Raw genomic sequence first — 18,284 nt, 5'->3', positions numbered from 1 at the left:
CTTTATTGGATGCAGATGAGAAACTGGTGTGAACGTTTTGGGAACCATCTAGGACTTTAACTCACAAGACTTGCTTTCTGAAAGGATTACTGCACAACAGCTCTTTCAAATGGCAGCTGGCAACAGACATGCCCTCAAGGTACCCTGGACCCATGCGGGAGAACAGAGGACTAGAATCTGTTTATAGTTAGGGTGAGGAGGAATGAGTACCACAAAAGATGTTCAGAGACTCTTTGTTTTTCCTTAAGGGCTCATAATGACCCTCATTAAAAAAAAAAAAAAAAAAAAAAATAAGCTTCATGCAACATCCCATTTTCTGGGAAATTGAACTGTCATGATTGGTGATGCTAAATGATTTCAGAAGTCATGATTTCATGAGGGTAAGGGGGGACAAGCAGTGCAGATTTTACAAAAAATAGGGCAAGTCCTCTTGGCTGTCCCTCACATCTTCGTTTAGGCCTCCTGGCTGTCAGCATGAGACAGGCATCTGTCAGGTGCTGCTAGAAGAACAGGTGCTCTGAGAACTGTGGCACATGTGTACATCAACACTGACACTGGGGTGTCTCCAGAAGGTAGTGTGGGGTAACCCTGCCTTGTGTCACCAAGTGGACTGTCTGGAGAGGCACACCCGGCATTCACAGCTCCCTAAGACAAGACAGGGCTGCCCTCTGCTGGCCAAAGCTTGCTGGGCACTCAAAACCTTCCACTCTTGAATGGGAATTTCCTTAAAATTATTTCTTCTCAAAGGACTAGATGGGGAAGTGTGGAACTCACAAAAAGAAGACAGGGGAGCCACGTCCTCTGGTACATACTTCTGAGGCCTCATGAGCTAATCTTCTCTGGGCGCCCCCACTGCCAAGAGTCCACGCTTGGCTACCAAACTGCTTTCAAACCTTAAAGCAGCCTATGGGAACTTTCCAATAAAAATGTCAAAATTAAAGCTGAAAAATTAGCTGAAACAAAAATCATAAGCACATCCAGCCCCCCAAAAGAGGACTATAAATAGGAACGCATCCTAAGTTTTCTCTGAGACTTCACCAAGGTGGGTGATAGTCACAGCCAAACTTTAAGTGTTTCGATTTTTATGTGACTTTTTACCCATACAGAGTACGTAGATGATTGTGTTCTCTGTGGTGTTTAGGTGTGGGGAAGAGGCAATACAGCCTGGCCTCTTGAGTCATCCGGGCTTTGAGGTTACCCTAACCCACTGCCTCTGTGGTGAGGAATGTTTAAACTATAATCCGGTTTCCATCTCACAGCCGTGATGAGATAATGAAGCTGTGACAGCAATAACGAAGACCCTAAAGGACCATTGCAAGGATGAGGTGGGATTATTCACTTAAAGTGTGTGTCTGCACAACACAAGGTAGAAATTGTCGCAGGAGGTGAGCCTCTGTGTTTGGCATGCCTCTTCTGATGGTGGGCTGACGGGACGTGCAGCAGCAGCAACCAGGCTATTACACTCCCCTGAACAGCAGGAATCTTGGCTGTACCTTAGAGGAGATTTAAGAGAATCATTTCCCGAGTTCCTCAAGACTGTACAGTGTCTTGTGAGTGCAGTCTAGGCATGAGAGGGTTTTTGTTTTGTTTTTTCTTTAAGTTCCCAGTGGTTGTAACAGCCTGATTGGACTCCTCTGTAGGGTCTTGGGTCCAAGCACCTTAGATGTCAAGGTAGTAGAAATGTGGGTCCTTAGGCCTGCTCTAAATCTGTTGGATCTACATTGTACAAAATTGCATGAATCCAAAGCTCTCTGAGAAGGTCACGAAGCAAGAGGATCCAGGACACCTACTAGAGCCTCGAAGTGCTAAGGAGCGTCTCGGTGACTAGCAGGCTTCAGGAACACTGGGGCCAGACCCACGCTTCATAGTCAGCAGCCCGCAAAACAAAGGGCTGGAGGGGGCCAGATGCTAAGGAATGTTAAGGTTAGGGAAGAAGATGATCTCTTTCCCCAACGTGATCCCCCAAGTTGACTGAGAGATTGTTTATAACTATTTGAAGCTGGCTCAAGAGGCTGCGAAGCCCCGTGTCTTGGCCAGCGTTACTGTTGCTGTGATGAAACACCAGAAGCAGAGCAAATTGGGGAGGAAAGGCTTTATTCAGTTTGTGCTTCCTCTCCACAGTTCATCATCAAAGGAGGTCAGGCAGGAACCTGGATGCAGGAGCTTTCGCAGAGGCCATGGAAGGGTGCTGCTTGCTGGCTTGCTCCTCATAGCTTACTCAGCCTGCTTTCTTACAGAACCCAGGACTACCAGCCCAGGGATGGCCCCTCCTATAATGGGCTGGTCTACAGCTGGCACTTATGGAAGCATTTTCTTTCTTTTCTTTTCTTTCTTTCTTTTTTTTTCTTTCTGAGACAGGGTTTCTCTGTGTTGCCTTGTCTGTCCTAGACTCACCTTGTAGACCAGGCTGGCCTCAAACTCACAGAGATCCTCTTGTCTCTGCCTCTCTGAGTGCTGGGAATAAAGGCGTGTTTCACCATGCCTGGCTTGAAACATTTTTTTAATTGAGGCTCCCTCCACACAGATGACGTTAGCTTGCGCCAAGATGTAAAACTATCCAGCACACCCCATAAGACTGCCCTGCAAGGACCATGGCCCTAAAGAAAGGTGTGCTGTTGTTTGATGGTTGTAGAAGTTAGTGAAAGGCCAGTTTGGCCACTGTTAGCTGCCCTCATAGAGAATATACTGTGCTTGCTAGTTAATGAATTCTTCAGACAGAAATCACAAAGGCTAGAGAGACAGAGGACTCTGATCAGCACTGCCTCACACATACTGTGTCTGCAGTGGTCCTGGGAAAGTCACAGTATCACAGTCCTCTATGATATACAAATGAGAGGAGCCCACTACTTTGGACTTCCACACTGGACCCCAACAGGAACAGACTAGACTAAACCAAATTCCATGTAACCAAACTGAAACTTGTAATTGGACTTTTCAGGGTTGGGGTGGGGGAGTGAACAGATAATCACCAAAGCTCCTAGTCAGGCCAGTTTTGACTATGTTATTCTGAAGTTCCTAAAAATAGGCATGCTAGTTTTTACTCTATTGTTCTGTGACCCTGTTCCTGCCTTAAACTTTCTTTAATAAAAAAAAAAAATGTTTGTTTTGGAGACAGAGCCTTACTATATAGCTCTGACTGGCCTGGAACTCACAGAGATCTTCCTGCCTCTGCCTCTACTACTGAGTGCAGGAACTAATGGCAAGAAAAGTAATTTGTCCAACAAGAAAAGTAATTTGTAACACTCAATCACACTATTTTCTTCCCTATTGGCATTCTGCTTTCCTCTGCTTCTAAAACTACCTTTCCCTGATTGGTTCGCTGAAACCCTCATTCTGGAGTCTAGATAACTGTGTTGTCATTTTGTCTTGACACCTTTAATGTTCTATATGGAATGTACCTTAGAGCTGGTGGTTCTGGCCAGCTTAATACAGACCAGTATTATTATGGGGCTCAGTAGTTAAGACTACTTGTTACTCTTGAAGAGGGCTTTGGTTCGTTTTCCAACACCCCAACGGTGCCTCAACTGTCTGTAATTCCAGTTCCTGGGGAACTGGCCTCTCTGCACACATGTGGTACATAAACACACATGCAGGCAAAGATCTATGCATGAGAATAAATCTAAATCAAACACCCCAGGAAGTAGGCATTATTCTCCTTCTCATTCTCTTTGGGCTGTGCAAGCAGGTCGGCAGCCTCTTAGGAGGATGGCGTTGGATATAAGTTGATGAATTCATTTTTATTTTATGCCTATTTATATTTTGCCACATGCATGTCTGTGCACCAAGTGCGTGCAGTGCCCACAGAGACCAGAGGAGGGCGTCAGTTCTCTTGCAACTGGAGTTGGTTCTCTTGGAACTGTGAGCCGTTCTGTGGGTGCCGGGAATCGAACCTAGGCCCTCTCCAAGAGCCCGCTGCTCTTTACCGTTGAACCATCTCGTCTTTAGGCGTTTAAACAATATGATAATACACAAATGAGAACAACACCCTTTCTCAACTAGTTGCCTGGCAACTGTCTACTAACTTCCCACTAACCCACAAACTGCTGGCACCACGATTTCCCTGTGACCTCAGTAGGGCTGTTGCGCATGTGCGCTCCCTTCCGACCGGAAAAACGTCATACCCCGACGATTTCCGGGAAGTCCCGGAAGTAGTTTGTGGCGCGTGCGCCGTGCTTCTGTGGTAACGGGGCAGTTTCCACCGGCTTGAGGCGTCTCCGAGCTGTGGGGTCTCCTGGCCGCTCCCCCTCCACCCCCTACCAGAGCAGGTTCGTGGCTTCGGTCCCCGCCGCATGCGCAACCCCCAGCCGGCCGCGCGCCGCGTCCCTGTCCCCGCCGGCCCGCGCGCGTCTTGGTCCGCGTGGGGAAAACAGCCTGGGAGGCTGCGCCCCTCTCTTGAGGCCGGTCCGTATGCGGAGCCCTCGGCCGGCCCTTCTCGCGTGCGCGTGTGCGCGCCGCCCAGGCCACGGAGGTGGGGAGAGGGCGAGGGAGACGCGGCGGCTGACGCGTGTGTCCGTGGCGTGCTCCGACGGGAGGGGCGCGGCCGACCCGGCGGGCGTGGGTGCGCGCCTGGGAGGTGGAGGTTCAGGAGTTCGAGACCAGCCCGAGCTAACAGTGGGTCCCCAGACAGCCTGGGCTTCATGGGTCCTCATTTCAAAAAGCCCAACAAAACAGCCCTCAGAGGTGTTTGGGCTGGAGAGATTGACTCCGCCGTTCTTCCAGAGTCCGGCAGCTCCCAGCCGCCGCCCACCCTCTTCTGGCCTCCGTGGACGCAGCACTCACGTGAACATACCCACGCAAGGACTTGAGACAACAAGACAGATCGTAAAGTAAACTCTACAGTAGAGTTTACGGTTTCAAGCCCTGTGACTGAGGGTCATTTAGTTTCTTTAACTCCAGGAAGGAGGGATTAGCGTTTCCGACTTAAAGGTGGGGAAATCAAGGATAGTTCACGTTCCGAAGACCCGCAGCTGTGCAGAAGCCCTGCCCTAACTTTGCTGGCTCGTGCTGGCAGGAGAGCTGCAAGTCAGTGCATCTCCACGTGTGCAGGCCGGTCCCGAAGTTATCAACACCTGACTTCTTGTCTCACGGGTCCTTTTCTGAGATGTGAATGTACTCCTGACCCCGGCTCTGACCCGATATGTCTATTTTGAAGTCAGGGGGACTCTAATGCGTTCCCAAACTTTCCTTGGGTTTCCCCTTCCTATGTTAAGGAAGCGACCCTCAGCAAGTGGATTGCTCTGCTGTTAGCCTTCCTTTGGAGAGGTGGCTGACTTGCTTATTAAGTAACACTTTGAGGTGTGACAAAAGTATAGTGAGTCTTGAATTATACTGCACAGATGGTTTCCTTGAAAACGGTGCAGTTGTTTATTGCATTCAGCATGTGCTAGCCCATGCAAATTTTTTCTTTTTTCTTCCTTGAAACAGGTTCTCTTGTAGGCTGTCCTCAGACTTCTGTACAGGCGGGGATGATCTGATCCTCCTAACACTACCTCCCAAGTGCAGAGATTATAAGTGCCATCTCACCTGACTAACCCTAAACTTTCTCTGCATTTTGTCATTGTTATGTGTGTGGATATGCATGTCACAGTCCATATGTGATCAGAGGACAACTTTGAGATGTCAGTTCTTTCCTAACTTTACCTTGATTCTGAGGATCAAACTCAAGTTTTCCAGGCTTGTATGTGAAGTGTCTTTACTACCTGAACCATCCTGTTGACCGCTTCTGTATGATCTAGTGTGGATCTCATAGCAGCTCTGGAGAATGTGCACAGTTCTCTGCACAGCAGGAAGGTGAGGCATGGCAGGTGACCACATGGGCCTGCTAGACTGCCGTGTCAAGAAGAATCCCAGTGGTGAGGATGCTTGACGGCTCCAAGTCTGCACTCACACACTTGACCTTTCAGTGCTCAGTAGCCAAAATGCTTTTCTTTCTTTTGTTCGTTCATGCGTTGGTTCATTTTTTTCAAGTCAGGGTTTTACTGTGTAGCCCTGGCTGGATGTCCTGAAACTCACTCTGTAGACCAGGCTGGACTCAACCTGTCAGAGCTCTACCTGCCTCTGCCTCCCAAGTGCTGGGATCAAAGTTGTGTGCCACCACCACCCAGTATGGATTGCCTTTTTTAAAGCCTTCAGGAGAAATTGTTGGACTTCTCCTAGGACTGGTTCTTCTTTCTAGTTAGCTTCATGAAGACATTGACATAAAATAGAGAACAGAAGAGGAAAGGGAGCTCCCAGGAAGGGACCCTTGGCACGGGAGACCCTCCTGCCTGCTGCTGGGTGCCTAGTGTACAGTTCTGTCTCTGGAGAGTGATACCTCTTTTCTGGCTGCTGACTGAGGTACTGTAACATGTCAGTGTGGGTGCCTTAGTGCCAGCAAGGACATTCTTTCAATAGAGTAGAGCAAACTGGATGTGGAGTGTGGGAGTCTCCTTTCATATCTTTAAAACAAGGACATCCTTTCAGTAGAGTAGAGGAAACTGGATATGGAATGTGGGAATCTCTCCCTTCATAGCTTCCAGAGGCTAAACTCTGCTCTAAAAACAGGGGAGGACCCAGGTTCTGTGTAGCCCTGTCTGGCCTGGAACTCACTGTGCAGGCCAGGCTGGCCTCATACCCAGAGATCCATCTTCCTCTGCTTGAGTGTTGGAATTATACTATGCTGACAGAGAAAAAAAAAAAAAAAAAAAAAAAAAAAACCCTTTTATAAGGCATTCTGTTTGTTGCTTACTTAAATCTCTTCAGAAGAGCAAGGCCTGGCTTAGCATCACAGTGCTAGCCTCTCTGCAATGTACTTTGTATAACCTACAGGGCCTGTTCTTAATGTTTCCCACCTTGTGTTTTACAGCCAACATGAGTCTGTTTGGATCAACGTCTGGTTTTGGGACTGGTGGGACTAGCATGTTTGGAAGCACAACCACAGATAATCACAACCCAATGAAGGTATCACCCAGACCCTCACAGGGCATGCAAAAAGACTTAGGTCAGGTGTCCTGTAGTACTGACAGCTGGAGAGGCAGAGAGTCTAGGAGCTTTCTGTGGGGTAAAAGGGAAGCAAGGTGGGGAGGGTCTCTGGCTGGCTTAGCAGTCACCTGGGGTGAAGCACAAAGCTCATCCTCTGCAGAACTAGTGTCCTGTCCTCACTTCTAGCTACCACAACTACCCCAGCCATCTGGGAGAGTCAAAGCTTCCCAGGAAGAGCTGGGAGCTACAGCAGACATTGACCTAAACCTGAGCCACCTTGAGGTCACTTTTGGATAACATAGTGTGGATTTCAGAGCTGTCCTTGAGAATGTGCACTGTTCTGTGTTTGAACATCAGAGTGAAGACTGGGTGGGGATGGGGCAGCTTGGCCACACACTTGGAGCCAGTGGTGGCCACTGCATGTCCATGATGCCTTGGTGCATTTCATTCAGCACATTTCTAAGCAGCAGCTCTAGTATTTTCCCTGTCCTGTATATTACTCCTTTGTTTTGATCAAAGTAAAGAAAGCTTAGCCCTCAAGGTAAGGAGAGACAAGCTCCTTATCAAGGTGATATGTATATATGATGATATGTACATTTTTACCCTGTCCTTGCCTCCCCAGGATATCGAAGTAACGTCTTCTCCTGATGATAGCATCGGTTGTCTGTCTTTCAGCCCACCAACCTTACCAGGAAACTTCCTTATTGCAGGATCGTGGGCTAATGATGTAAGTGCTTCTCAGGCTGTAGGCAAGGCTAGCTTGCCCTTTAAACGCCATTCTGAGTGAAACGGGGCTAAAGCTTATGTGTGTCCCTTCCTAAGACACAGTATAGACACTGTCCTTCTGAATGGCAGCAGCCAGCCAGGCACTTCCCAAAGGTTCCATGTTCCCAAACTCAGCTGCACTGTTTATACTGCTTGTTAACCTTTCTTGCATCCAGAAAATATCCTTCAGATGGCAGACTTTAAATAACAGAGAAGATTCTTAATAACTTAATTAGCCACTTTCTACATCAAGCTCAGTTGAGTGCACAGAGGGAAGTGTGATGGGCATGGATGTCAGGAGACTGCACTCAGCCTGGTGTCCCTAGACCATTCTACATTCATGATCAGAAAGAAATGTGTGTGCTAAACTCATTTTACTCCTATCAAGTTAGCAAAAATAAGCAGCTTTGATGAGTCATAGTATGAGGGAGACAGGGTGGAGCCTTCCGGTACTACTGGTAGGCAGGCCAGTCGCAGCAACTCTTCAGAAGTCTTTCCTTTTAAGCCCTGAGTTCTATTCTACATATAGAACTTGGGGGAGACACCTGATGCTGCCCTTTGCATCCCCAGAGTTAAGGACTGTGCTCATGTCTGTGTTTCAAGACAATGGCTTCACGTGGATGTGTGTGAAACCGGGACACAGATCTGCACAGCTAATTTTGATGTTCCCAGGTCCAGGGCTGCGGCTCTAGAGGCAGAGCACTCACCTGGAATGAGTGAGGCCCTGGGTTCCATTCCCAATACCACAGAAAGCCCAAGCTTAAGGCCATACATAGCTATTGCCTGACTTTGCTGTACAGGACCAGATTGGGCTACACAGACAGGCCCTGTCTCCAGAAGTGTTTAGGAAAAGATTCTAAACTGGCCTGCAACACTGAGGACACGGAGTGTTGGGGAGGGAAGATAGGAAGATTGAACAAACTTTTCTTTTTACTCATCTGACTTGCTGCTTTAGTGTTAGATGAAAACCAGGTTTGGTGGTGCACACATGTTATCCCAGTCCTAGAAGATGAAGCAGGAGGATCACAAGTTCAAGGTCATCCTCAGGTTCATAGTGAGTTCAAAGCCACTCTGGGCTATGTGAAACCCTGTCTCAAAAATAAACCAAGTTAGAGTACATTCAAAGGTAGACAGGGTGAGAATGCAGTTGGAGGAAAGCTGCCACTACAAAGGTGAAAGGCTTAGAGGCTGCCCATGTGTTTCCGACAGTTTTCCTGATTGTTTTTAAGATGTATGTGCATTGAAGGAATCCTGAATGTACAGAGAAATAGTTCTCTCTGGTAGAATTTGGTGAATATTTTTTTTTTTACTGTCATAGTTACAAAATCTGAAAAATGCATAACTTTAACAGGAAAATGATACAGGAAGCGTGATAGTAGAAAGGCAAATTTCCTCTTCAGGTTTGAGTGATTGCTGAGCGAGCAACTTGGCTAGGTGTGAGTGGTGTAGTTTTTGTGTTTCTGTGGCTCAGCAGTAGAAAAGCCACTGCTTGCTTGTACATTTCACTAGATTTGCTTTTGAAGTTAGAAAATCGGATTGATGGAAGAAGTGTGCACATCAGAGACCAGGAACCGCCCTGTTCTCATTAATCTGTCTTGTCCTTACAGGTTCGCTGCTGGGAGGTGCAGGACAGCGGGCAGACCATTCCAAAAGCCCAGCAGATGCACACCGGACCAGTGCTCGATGTCTGCTGGAGTGATGTATGTCTTGTTTCCTTTTTATTGCTTTTTTTTTTTTTTTAAGACAGGGTCTGTATTCGTTACTTTCCTATTTCTAATTGCTGTGGCGAAACCATGACCAAAGCTACTCATAAAAATTAAGTGTTGGTTGACCTTATGGTTTTAGAGGGTTAGGGTCCCAGCTGCTGTGCCACCGCTGCTGAGAGCCTCTGAGGTAAAAGAAATCCTTTTATTAGAATGTTTCAGGCAGGTGTGGTGAGGCAGTACTGAAAAATTAATCTGTTGTCTCTTGATGTGCATGAGCTAAGTCAATTTTGTTTTATGTTTGTTTTTGTAATGTATTTTGGGGTGTGGTGTATTATTTGTGTGGTGGTGTTGGTGTCTTCCTCTGTTCTCTGCCCCCACCATGAGGGTTATGTAATTGGTCAGTTAGGCTTGGCAGTGTGACCTTTACTCACTAGCCATTTCACCAGTTGACATTTGATTTCATTCTGTAACTTTCAAAGCCCTGTTTTTTCTTTCTTTCTTTTTTTTTCCTTTTGGTTTTTGACACAGGGTTTCTTTGGGTAGCCCTAGTTGTCCTGGAACTTGCTCTATAGACAAGGCTGGCCTCGAACTCAAGAGATCTGCCTGCTTCTGCCTCCCCAAGTGTAGGATTAAAAGCGTGCACCACCACTGTCCCACAGGATCCTGTCTCTGTGAGCTCTGAGTGTCAGCTTCCAGCTGTGTAAGTGTGTATTGCTTATGAGACAGCTTGCGGTGTGCTGGCTCCTAACTAATAGGCAAACACAGTGCAGAGCAGGCACTTGACCCGTCTTTGGGTGTCATGGAGACTTACTTTCGCTTAGCCAACAGACTGTCTGTTTTATTTTAGGATGGGAGCAAAGTGTTCACGGCATCATGTGATAAGACAGCCAAGATGTGGGACCTGAACAGCAACCAGGCCATTCAGATAGCACAGGTGAGAGGCCTTTGTGGGTGGGCTGATGAGACAGACTAACCAGTTTGATTGAATGGTACTGCAAAACTCTTCAGCATGTACATAGCATGTTTTGTAAGCACTCTTGCTTGTGCTAGTATTTCGCAGAAAACTTTGCCATATGTCTTCCAGTTACATATAGGTGGTGATGAGAGTAGCGATGGTAAACTCTGTAAAAAGACAAGTAGGTGGTCCTTGACACATTTGGCATTTTGGCATCTGTGTGTGGTTTGCCTCTGTCAGTTACATGTGTTCGATTGTCATTCAGCAAGTGTTGGCTGAGTTCCCGCCAGTAACACACCACCTCCACCGAGGCCACACTTCCCAATAGTGCCACTGCCTGTGAGCCTATGAGGCCATTTTCATTTAAACCACCACGTCACCTGAGAGACGGCAGGCTGGTTTTCCGCATAAAGACTATAAGAGTAGTGGTGAAGGTACTGCCAAGAGGCCACTCTGGTTGAAGTATGAGGAAGGCTCCTGACAGGCTTTCCTCAGCAGCACCTATACTGAAAGCATCTCCCCAGCCTCCTAAGTGATGCATCCTAGGAAACAAATCAGCAGCACTAGTAGCATTCCCCAGATGGTTTCCTGTGAGGGAAGAGTAGGCTTGGGTTAGAAAGGAGCATGGGTGCAAGCCCTTGGGGGTCAAGGGAAGGTACTAAAATGCCCTTTGATTTTGTTATTGATTAAGTTAATTCCTGTAAATTTCCAGAATTAGTTATTGCACTAGTTATTCAAGTGTCTTTTTCGTCTTGTTGAAAGCATGATGCTCCTGTTAAGACCATACATTGGATAAAAGCCCCAAACTACAGCTGTGTGATGACTGGGAGCTGGGATAAGACTCTGAAGGTATGCTGTGTGGCTGAGGGGTTATGCACCCTTGAAGATGGGCCCTCATCAGTTTCTTAGTGCTGCTCCTTTTTGCTTTCAGTTTTGGGATACCCGCTCATCAAATCCTATGATGGTCTTACAACTCCCTGAGCGCTGTTACTGTGCAGATGTGGTAAGGAATCTCACTTGCTTTTCAAAAGCTGAATAAGGACAGCTCTTCTTTGCATCCCGATTTGTAGGTGATCTAAATCTTTCAGTGTTAACAGATTCAGCCCCTATATTACATTTGGTGCTCCATTTGTCCCAAAAGTGCTACGTGCTGAGTTTTGAGCATTCTGCTTTTGTTTTCTTTGGGGCAGGAGTTGAAAGCACCGGACTTTTGTTCACTTGTTTGAGCATGTGTCACCTGTCCTCCCTTGTGGGGAGATAGCATGTGTGATGGTAGACGAGTGCAGACAGAAGAGATCTTGTGTGTGGTTCTGATCTCTGGAGCTGCCTGGGTTAAATGGAGACTGAAGTGCTTTCCCTATGCCTTTAGTTAGGTCTTAAGGCTTTGTAGCAACTGCCCTGGTAATCCCACAGAAAAATCCATCCTCAGGACAGTGCATGGTGGGTGCTGATGCTCACGTGTGTATGTGGAAACATACCTGGAAGAGCACGGTTTCCCATGCCTGTAACTCCAGATTGAAGGGCAGAGGCATGACAGTCTCTGTGAATTCTAGGCTAGCCTGGTTTACAGTGCTAATTCCAGCCTAGCAAGACCCTGTCTCAACAAAGAAAAGAAAGAAATATCTGGTACTCAAAGACAGGAGAGAAACACTGAAATACCAGGGCTCCAGAGACCAATCTAGGCTGTGTAGGAGAAGAAAAAAAAAAAAAAAAAAAAGAACCACTCAGAATAAAATGCCCTAAATGTGTATGGTATTCTGCTTACAGGTGTGGTTTCTCTGGGTTTTCACAAACACATTGATACCACTGAATTACTTGGTTTTTGTTTGTTTTTCTAGACAGGATTTCCTGTGTACCCAGGCTGTCCTGGAACTTGCTCTGTAGACCAGGCTGGCCTCAAACTCAGATTTGCCTGCCTCTGCCTCCTGAGTACTAGGATTAAAGGCAAGCACTAATACTACCCAGCAACACCAGTGAATTATTAAACTTTTTTATGTATTAGAATTTTTTTGACTAAAATGTTGATTGAACACTTCGGTGTAAAAGCCTTGTTAAGTGTGTATCTTTTGTCTATTCTCTAGATATACCCAATGGCAGTGGTGGCCACTGCAGAGAGAGGCCTGATTGTCTATCAGTTAGAGAATCAGCCCTCTGAGTTCAGGAGGATAGAGTCTCCACTGAAACACCAGGTGGGTCATAGACCATTGAGAAGCATACATTGAACACCTGCCGCATTCAAGATGGTGCACATGTGTGGGGTACAGGTGCACAGTACCTGATTTGAGAAGCTTGCTGGTATGTTCAGAAGAGGTGAATTTAAGGAGGCAACAGTTTTACATAAGCACTTTACCCTCATGGCTGAGCTAGACTTCTTTGTCCCCCAAACAGCCCCCTGAGTGTTCTAGTACTGTTGAGTGCTCCCAGCTCATCTTGGTGGACTGGTTTTGTCCTCCATGTCAGGTCTATCCTAGTCATAGAACTGTGAAGCCTTTCTGTTTCCCTGTTCTAGGTCTCCTTAGTCTAGCCTACATCTTAGCAAATAGGATGAGTTCCTGTCAAAACAAAGGAAGAGAGGGTTTACAGGAAGAAGCAACCAGCAATGAAAAATCTACAGGGAACAGAGACTAGTGAGGAACCTGTAGGTGCTTACTTGTTACCTTTTTTAAAGGGTAGAAAGAAAAACTAATGACCCAATTAGAAACCTGTCCAAAGGTAATGAATGACCTGGCCAGCAGGTGTGAGTGCATCAGTTTCTGGCTATCCCGAGAGAGTCCCCAGCACTTGACACGTTTTTAGACAACACAGGGCTTTAAGGAGTAGTGGTGTGAACACTTGCTGCACAGTGACAAAAGGGCCTGAATTCAGATTCCAGCACTCATGACGAGATGAGCCTGACCATGTGTGCCTGTGACCCCGGTGCTGTGGGAACTAGAGATGAGAGTATCCTTGGGCAACTGCCTTAAGAAAATACACAGGAGGTAACAGGACAGTTGACACCTGTGCATTTGCTCACATGCCTGCACATATATACCACTCGTGTATGCACACACAGGAAATACAAATAAAAATTAAAATAAGAAAGTTTGCAAGTGTTGGCAAGAGTGTGGTGAAAGCTCCTTCTGTACCACGGAAGTGGCCTAAAGTGCCTGAGGTTCTCGGACACAGTCCAGTAGAACTATTGTCAGGTTAGCAGCTCCGAAAAAGAATGCAATCAGGATGTTGAAGAGATGCTCATTTTAATAAATAGTAGGCTCATAATAGCCAAGTGAGTGGCTGTTAGCCCTAAAATGAAGTACACTTGTCACTGTACCATGGATGAACTTGGTGCTGATATACTAGGACAGAGCCTAGCTGGATCTCCATGTCCATGATAGCCAAAATACTGGCTTGTGTAGCTTGTCCAGAGTTCTCTGTAAGAGAGCTGTCTAACCTGAAGGGTACTTACTGATCAAAGTGAGATCTTACTGTGTGTAGCCGAGCAAGGCTGGGGCCCTGGGCTTGAGAACTGTACTAAATAGGGACAGCTGTGTTTGTGCACAGACGGCTTCTGGGGTCCTGGAGCTGTAGGAATGTTGGTAGCATTTGCTGAGGAGACAAAAAAAACTCATATTTGAGTCATGGTTTCAATTTTTCTAAAACCTAAAAATAAGGTGTGTTAACTAATCTTTATGTGGTGATACTGATCCCTCCCCTTTTATTTTAACCGTAGCATCGATGTGTGGCTATTTTTAAAGACAAACAGAACAAGCCAACTGGTTTTGCCCTGGGGAGTATTGAGGGGAGAGTTGCTATTCACTACATCAACCCTCCAAATCCGTAAGTGACACTCACTGCCTGGGACGCTCTTTCCAGCTGGTTCTGAAAGGAAGCTGAGATGCCCTTTTCTTTTCAGAGCCAAAGATAACTTCACTTTCAAGTGCCACCGATCCAACGGCACCAACACTTCGGCTCCTCAAGATATCTATGCAGTACGTTCCAACAGCACTCCATCTTGACAAGAAACCCCCCTGGAACCAGACTTGGAGCTGGCTCTCCAAGTGTACTGGGACCAGGAGGCATAGGAGAGCCTGTGTTTGTGCTTGTAGACTTCAGTGTTCTTTACAGACCTGTTGACTGACTTGGTTCATGATGTGCATGGATGTGAGCTTGCAACTTGTCTCATAGTGATGGTCAAGATGCTCTGCTAAAAGAAGTCCTCAGCTTCTTCCTGAGGTTGCTGCTTGGTGTGGCCAGTGGGTGCAAACGTGAGGCGGGAGTTCAGAGCTGTCAGTTGCCTCATGCAGCATGGCTAGGGAGTGAAATGTACTTGTGCGTTTGGTTTCCTGATTTTAGCAGAGAGCTACATTGGCAGAAAACTGCTTCTGCTTCTCATTGTGCATATTTACCTTTGCAGGTGAACGGAATTGCCTTCCATCCTGTGCATGGCACCCTTGCTACTGTAGGGTCTGACGGTAGGTTCAGCTTCTGGGACAAAGATGCCCGGACAAAACTAAAGACCTCGGAGCAGTTAGATCAACCTATAGCAGCCTGCTGCTTCAACCACAACGGAAACATCTTTGCCTATGCGTCCAGCTACGACTGGTCCAAGGTGAGGACTCCAGCCAGCTCTGTTCCTCCCTCTCAGGATATGTGTGCTCTTAGCCAGGCTATTGCCACCTCTCTATAGAGGACTAGTAGTAGCCTGAGTTGGTGTGGGGTTTAGTGTCATCTTGAGTCAGAGCCTTGCACAAGGGATTGCCATGTCAGGGAGAGCCAGGATGAGCTCCTTGTTCTTGGATACAAAATAAGCATGCTGGGAGAAGAGGAGAGGGCCAAGCGTTTAAGGTGTTACCCCAGTGGCATCAGTTGGTTTGGGCAGGGAGAGTTAGGAGCTGGCAGGGTTCTGGCTGAATCTTGAGGCATTGCAGGCAGTGGAATGTGAGCTCGGGACCATAATTCAGAACTCCTTGTGGAGTGTCTGTTGGAAGAAATGCCTCCAATTCTTTCCTTATGTTTTCATTTCTCTTCCCTTCTCTATACAGTGGATTTTCCCCACCCACCCGTGCTTCTCATGGGCTTCCCAAACTCATGGTGGCTTTTCCATCTGTCTCAGCTTTTGCTGCTTCCTTCCTACCCCACACAAGTTCCTACTCCATTTCTGTACACCGTTTTCTTGGTGCCATTGACATACATAAGAGAGTACATACATGCCAGTCTTGGAGAGCCTGCTCAGAGCCCTCTAGGTATCACCTCATGTGCACAGACACACTTACTGTAGCTGCAGTACTGAGATACACTCAGTCTCCACACTGTCCCTGTCTAGTCTTTAAGCCTCCTTTCTGTTTCATTGAAGCTTTAGTTCCCATAGCTGTTTAAACGGCCTTGGGAGGCAATTTCTGCCAATTAGGACAGCCTTGGGGTTCTTCAAGATTGTTGTATGGCTGAGGCAGCAGTCTTCATGCACAGCTGCTGCCTCCTGGCTCCCCTATTCATTTCTCTTTAGTGTGTTTCCAGCCTTAGGCAGAGTAGCTCCCTCATGGCAACTAAAACTTGTCTGTAGCTCCAGTTCTAAGGGATCTGATGCCCTCTTCTTACCACCTTGGGCATGGCACGCATATGTGTACTCAGATACAGGCACATACATAAACAGATTTTAAAACAAAAAAGCCCCACACTTTGCTTAGAATGGCTGCTCACATTATAGTCTGAGCACTCGGGAGGCTGAGACTGGGGCGGAAGGATCACAGAACCTAAACGGCTTGGCGAGACCTTCCTCAAACTTGAAGCAGGCTGTGTGTGTAGCTAGTACTTGGTTAGCATGGTGCTAAGGCCCTTGCTTCAGTCCCCAGCACCACCAAAGAAAAGGAATGTTTTGAAAACAAGAAAAAACCTGCATTCTAATGGGAGCCACAGAGCACAATAAAGTGGAAGAGAAAGCTTATTCTCCGAGTGCTGCTGAGAGATTGAAGTAAGAGCAGAGCACACTGGGAAAGCAGAGGCAGGTGAATTCTGTTGAGTTTGAGACCAGGGTGGTCTACATAGTGACACCCTGTCTCAAAAAACCAAAAATTAAAAAAATAAATAAAAATTGGAGTTGAAATTTGTGGAAGCATGCAGGATCACAGTGGGTGTTGTGTGAACAAGTCAAAAACAGGCTCAGGGATCCTCTGCTCAGAGATAGAGAACATGGCTCCAGTGTGCAACCATGGTTGCATATATGAGTGTACAGTCTGAACATTCAGAAAAGCTAACTTCCCATATTGTGATATTTCATCCTTGACTACTAAAACACTCTTGAACTTAATATGCCTGCTGCGGTGAGAAGAAAAGTGCAAGTATGTGCTGCAGCTCTGCGGCTTCCTACAACTCACCTCACCTGTTTGGCCATGGTGCTGTATTCCCTCTTCACAGCCTGAGACTCTAAGCAGTTGTCTTGGCATTGAAGTCACAGTCCAGACTAGTGCCTGGAAGACTATAGAAAAGCCCACCCTAGCAGAACACCATTGAGAGCCAGGCCCCGTGCTCTGAAGGTAGAAGTCATGCATAACATGACCGTTAACTTCTCTCCATCCTTACTTTGCCTTCTCGGGTGGCTTTAAGTTCTCAGAGCAGGACGAGTATAGCTGTTGCCTTTAGTACTAACATCATTGGTCTTTGGTTTTGTTTTGTGTGTGTTTTTTTCTTCTTCAGGGACATGAATTTTATAATCCCCAAAAGAAAAATTACATTTTCCTGCGTAATGCAGCTGAAGAGCTAAAGCCAAGGAATAAGAAATAGTGACCTGAAGCTGGGGACTGTTGGAACTTCATCTCCACTCCACCTCATCTCTGTCCAAACTTGGGCCCCAGCTATGGGTGGTCCACAGTCCTGGATGTGGGTCTCCACCCTTGGAGGGACTTATGTTCAGCGGTCAGCTCAGCATCCTGGCCACTTGCCTTCTCTCCATTCCACTCCCTGCTGCAGTTTTCCTGTAAGGGAACTGAGATTCGAACTGAAGTGAGAATCTTGAGGGCATTGTGTTGTCCAGCAGTGTGTATTTGACAGTGTTGGTTGGGAACTGTTGATAAGCCCTGTGTTGTGTTTTCTAATAAAATATTTTGAAGATGGCCTGTCCCTTCATCCCTTTCTCCACCCTCAGGAAGTAGCCATCTCATCAATGCTGGGTTCCAAGAGTATTCAGGATTTTTGTCAGCCCCTGAAAAGTCATGTGAGGAAGGTGTGATGCCCCAAAAGATCGGTTACCTTTCCCAGAACTGGGACTTTCTTCCACAGCTCTCTCATTTAACCCATAGAAACGGGAGACAGTGGATCCCAGGTGACTGGTCCTGCCTAAGGGCCTAGGATGCTCTTGGAATCCACTAGGCAACTCAGTTGAGACCCTGTTTCAAAGTACAAGTCAGAGAGGGCTGGGGATGGGCTAACATGCCACATGAGCCCTGGTTTTCACCCCCAGCAAACACTTCGCCACAAGATCATCATGACAGTGTGTCTGCCCTGGGTTTCTCATACAATCAAGAAGATGTGTTTGACATGCAAATGTGTTTAAAGTATGCAGTGACCTGTTTGGAGGTAAATACATGCCCATCTGCAGGTGTTGGCCATGGAGAGAGACGGAGCTTATTCCTGGTGGAGAGCCTTCCCTTGGTGGTGTAAGGGGTTGGGCTAGGCCCCCCTGGACAGCCAGGAACTTTGGAGAGAGGCAGATGGGGTGGCTGCTGTTGGGACCCCGTGACCCTGCCTGGCCAGAGGAACCGGCAAGAGGGACATTATTCAACTCATGGGACTAAGAGACCAAGTACCTTAGTTTCATTTCCTGTTGCTGTGATGAAATACCCTGGCAAAAGCAACCTAGGGGAGGAAAGAGTTATTTCAGCTCAGAGTTCCGTGTTACAGTCCCATCATAGCAGGGACCTGAGGAA

General features: G+C 47.0%; 1 protein-coding gene across 2 annotated transcripts; it reads left to right on the top strand.

Moving 5' to 3' along the window:
- The first annotated feature begins 4,132 nt into the window (after positions 1–4,132).
- Rae1 (ribonucleic acid export 1) lies at positions 4,133–17,471 on the top strand. 2 transcript variants are annotated; one of them, XM_021657014.2, is made up of 12 exons: positions 4,133–4,265; positions 6,845–6,939; positions 7,583–7,687; positions 9,333–9,425; positions 10,279–10,365; positions 11,149–11,235; positions 11,318–11,389; positions 12,468–12,575; positions 14,096–14,202; positions 14,279–14,354; positions 14,780–14,974; positions 17,056–17,471. In XM_021657014.2, the coding sequence occupies exons 2-12, from the start codon at positions 6,850–6,852 to the stop codon at positions 17,140–17,142; spliced, it is 1,107 nt and encodes a 368-aa protein (XP_021512689.1). In that variant the 5' UTR covers positions 4,133–4,265; positions 6,845–6,849; the 3' UTR covers positions 17,143–17,471. The 2 variants fall into 2 exon arrangements, with proteins under 2 accessions (XP_021512689.1, XP_060238753.1); XM_060382770.1 differs by lacking the exon at positions 4,133–4,265 and having other exon boundaries at positions 6,843–6,939.
- The last annotated feature ends 813 nt before the right edge of the window (positions 17,472–18,284 follow it).

Source organism: Meriones unguiculatus, chromosome 4, assembly GCF_030254825.1.
Source record: "Meriones unguiculatus strain TT.TT164.6M chromosome 4, Bangor_MerUng_6.1, whole genome shotgun sequence".
Classification (NCBI taxonomy): Eukaryota; Metazoa; Chordata; class Mammalia; order Rodentia; family Muridae; genus Meriones; species Meriones unguiculatus.
Note: the sequence above shows the minus strand (reverse complement) of the source record. Positions and strands in the feature narration are given on the sequence as shown.

Coding starts and splice junctions, on each gene's coding strand:
- Rae1 (XM_021657014.2), top strand. CDS start 6,850: ATGAGTCTGTTTGGATCAACGTCTGGTTTTGGGACTGGTGGGACTAGC. Junction 12,576..14,095: donor AGTCTCCACTGAAACACCAG/GTGGGTCATAGA, acceptor TTTTAACCGTAG/CATCGATGTGTGGCTATTTT. Junction 14,203..14,278: donor TACATCAACCCTCCAAATCC/GTAAGTGACACT, acceptor TTTTCTTTTCAG/AGCCAAAGATAACTTCACTT.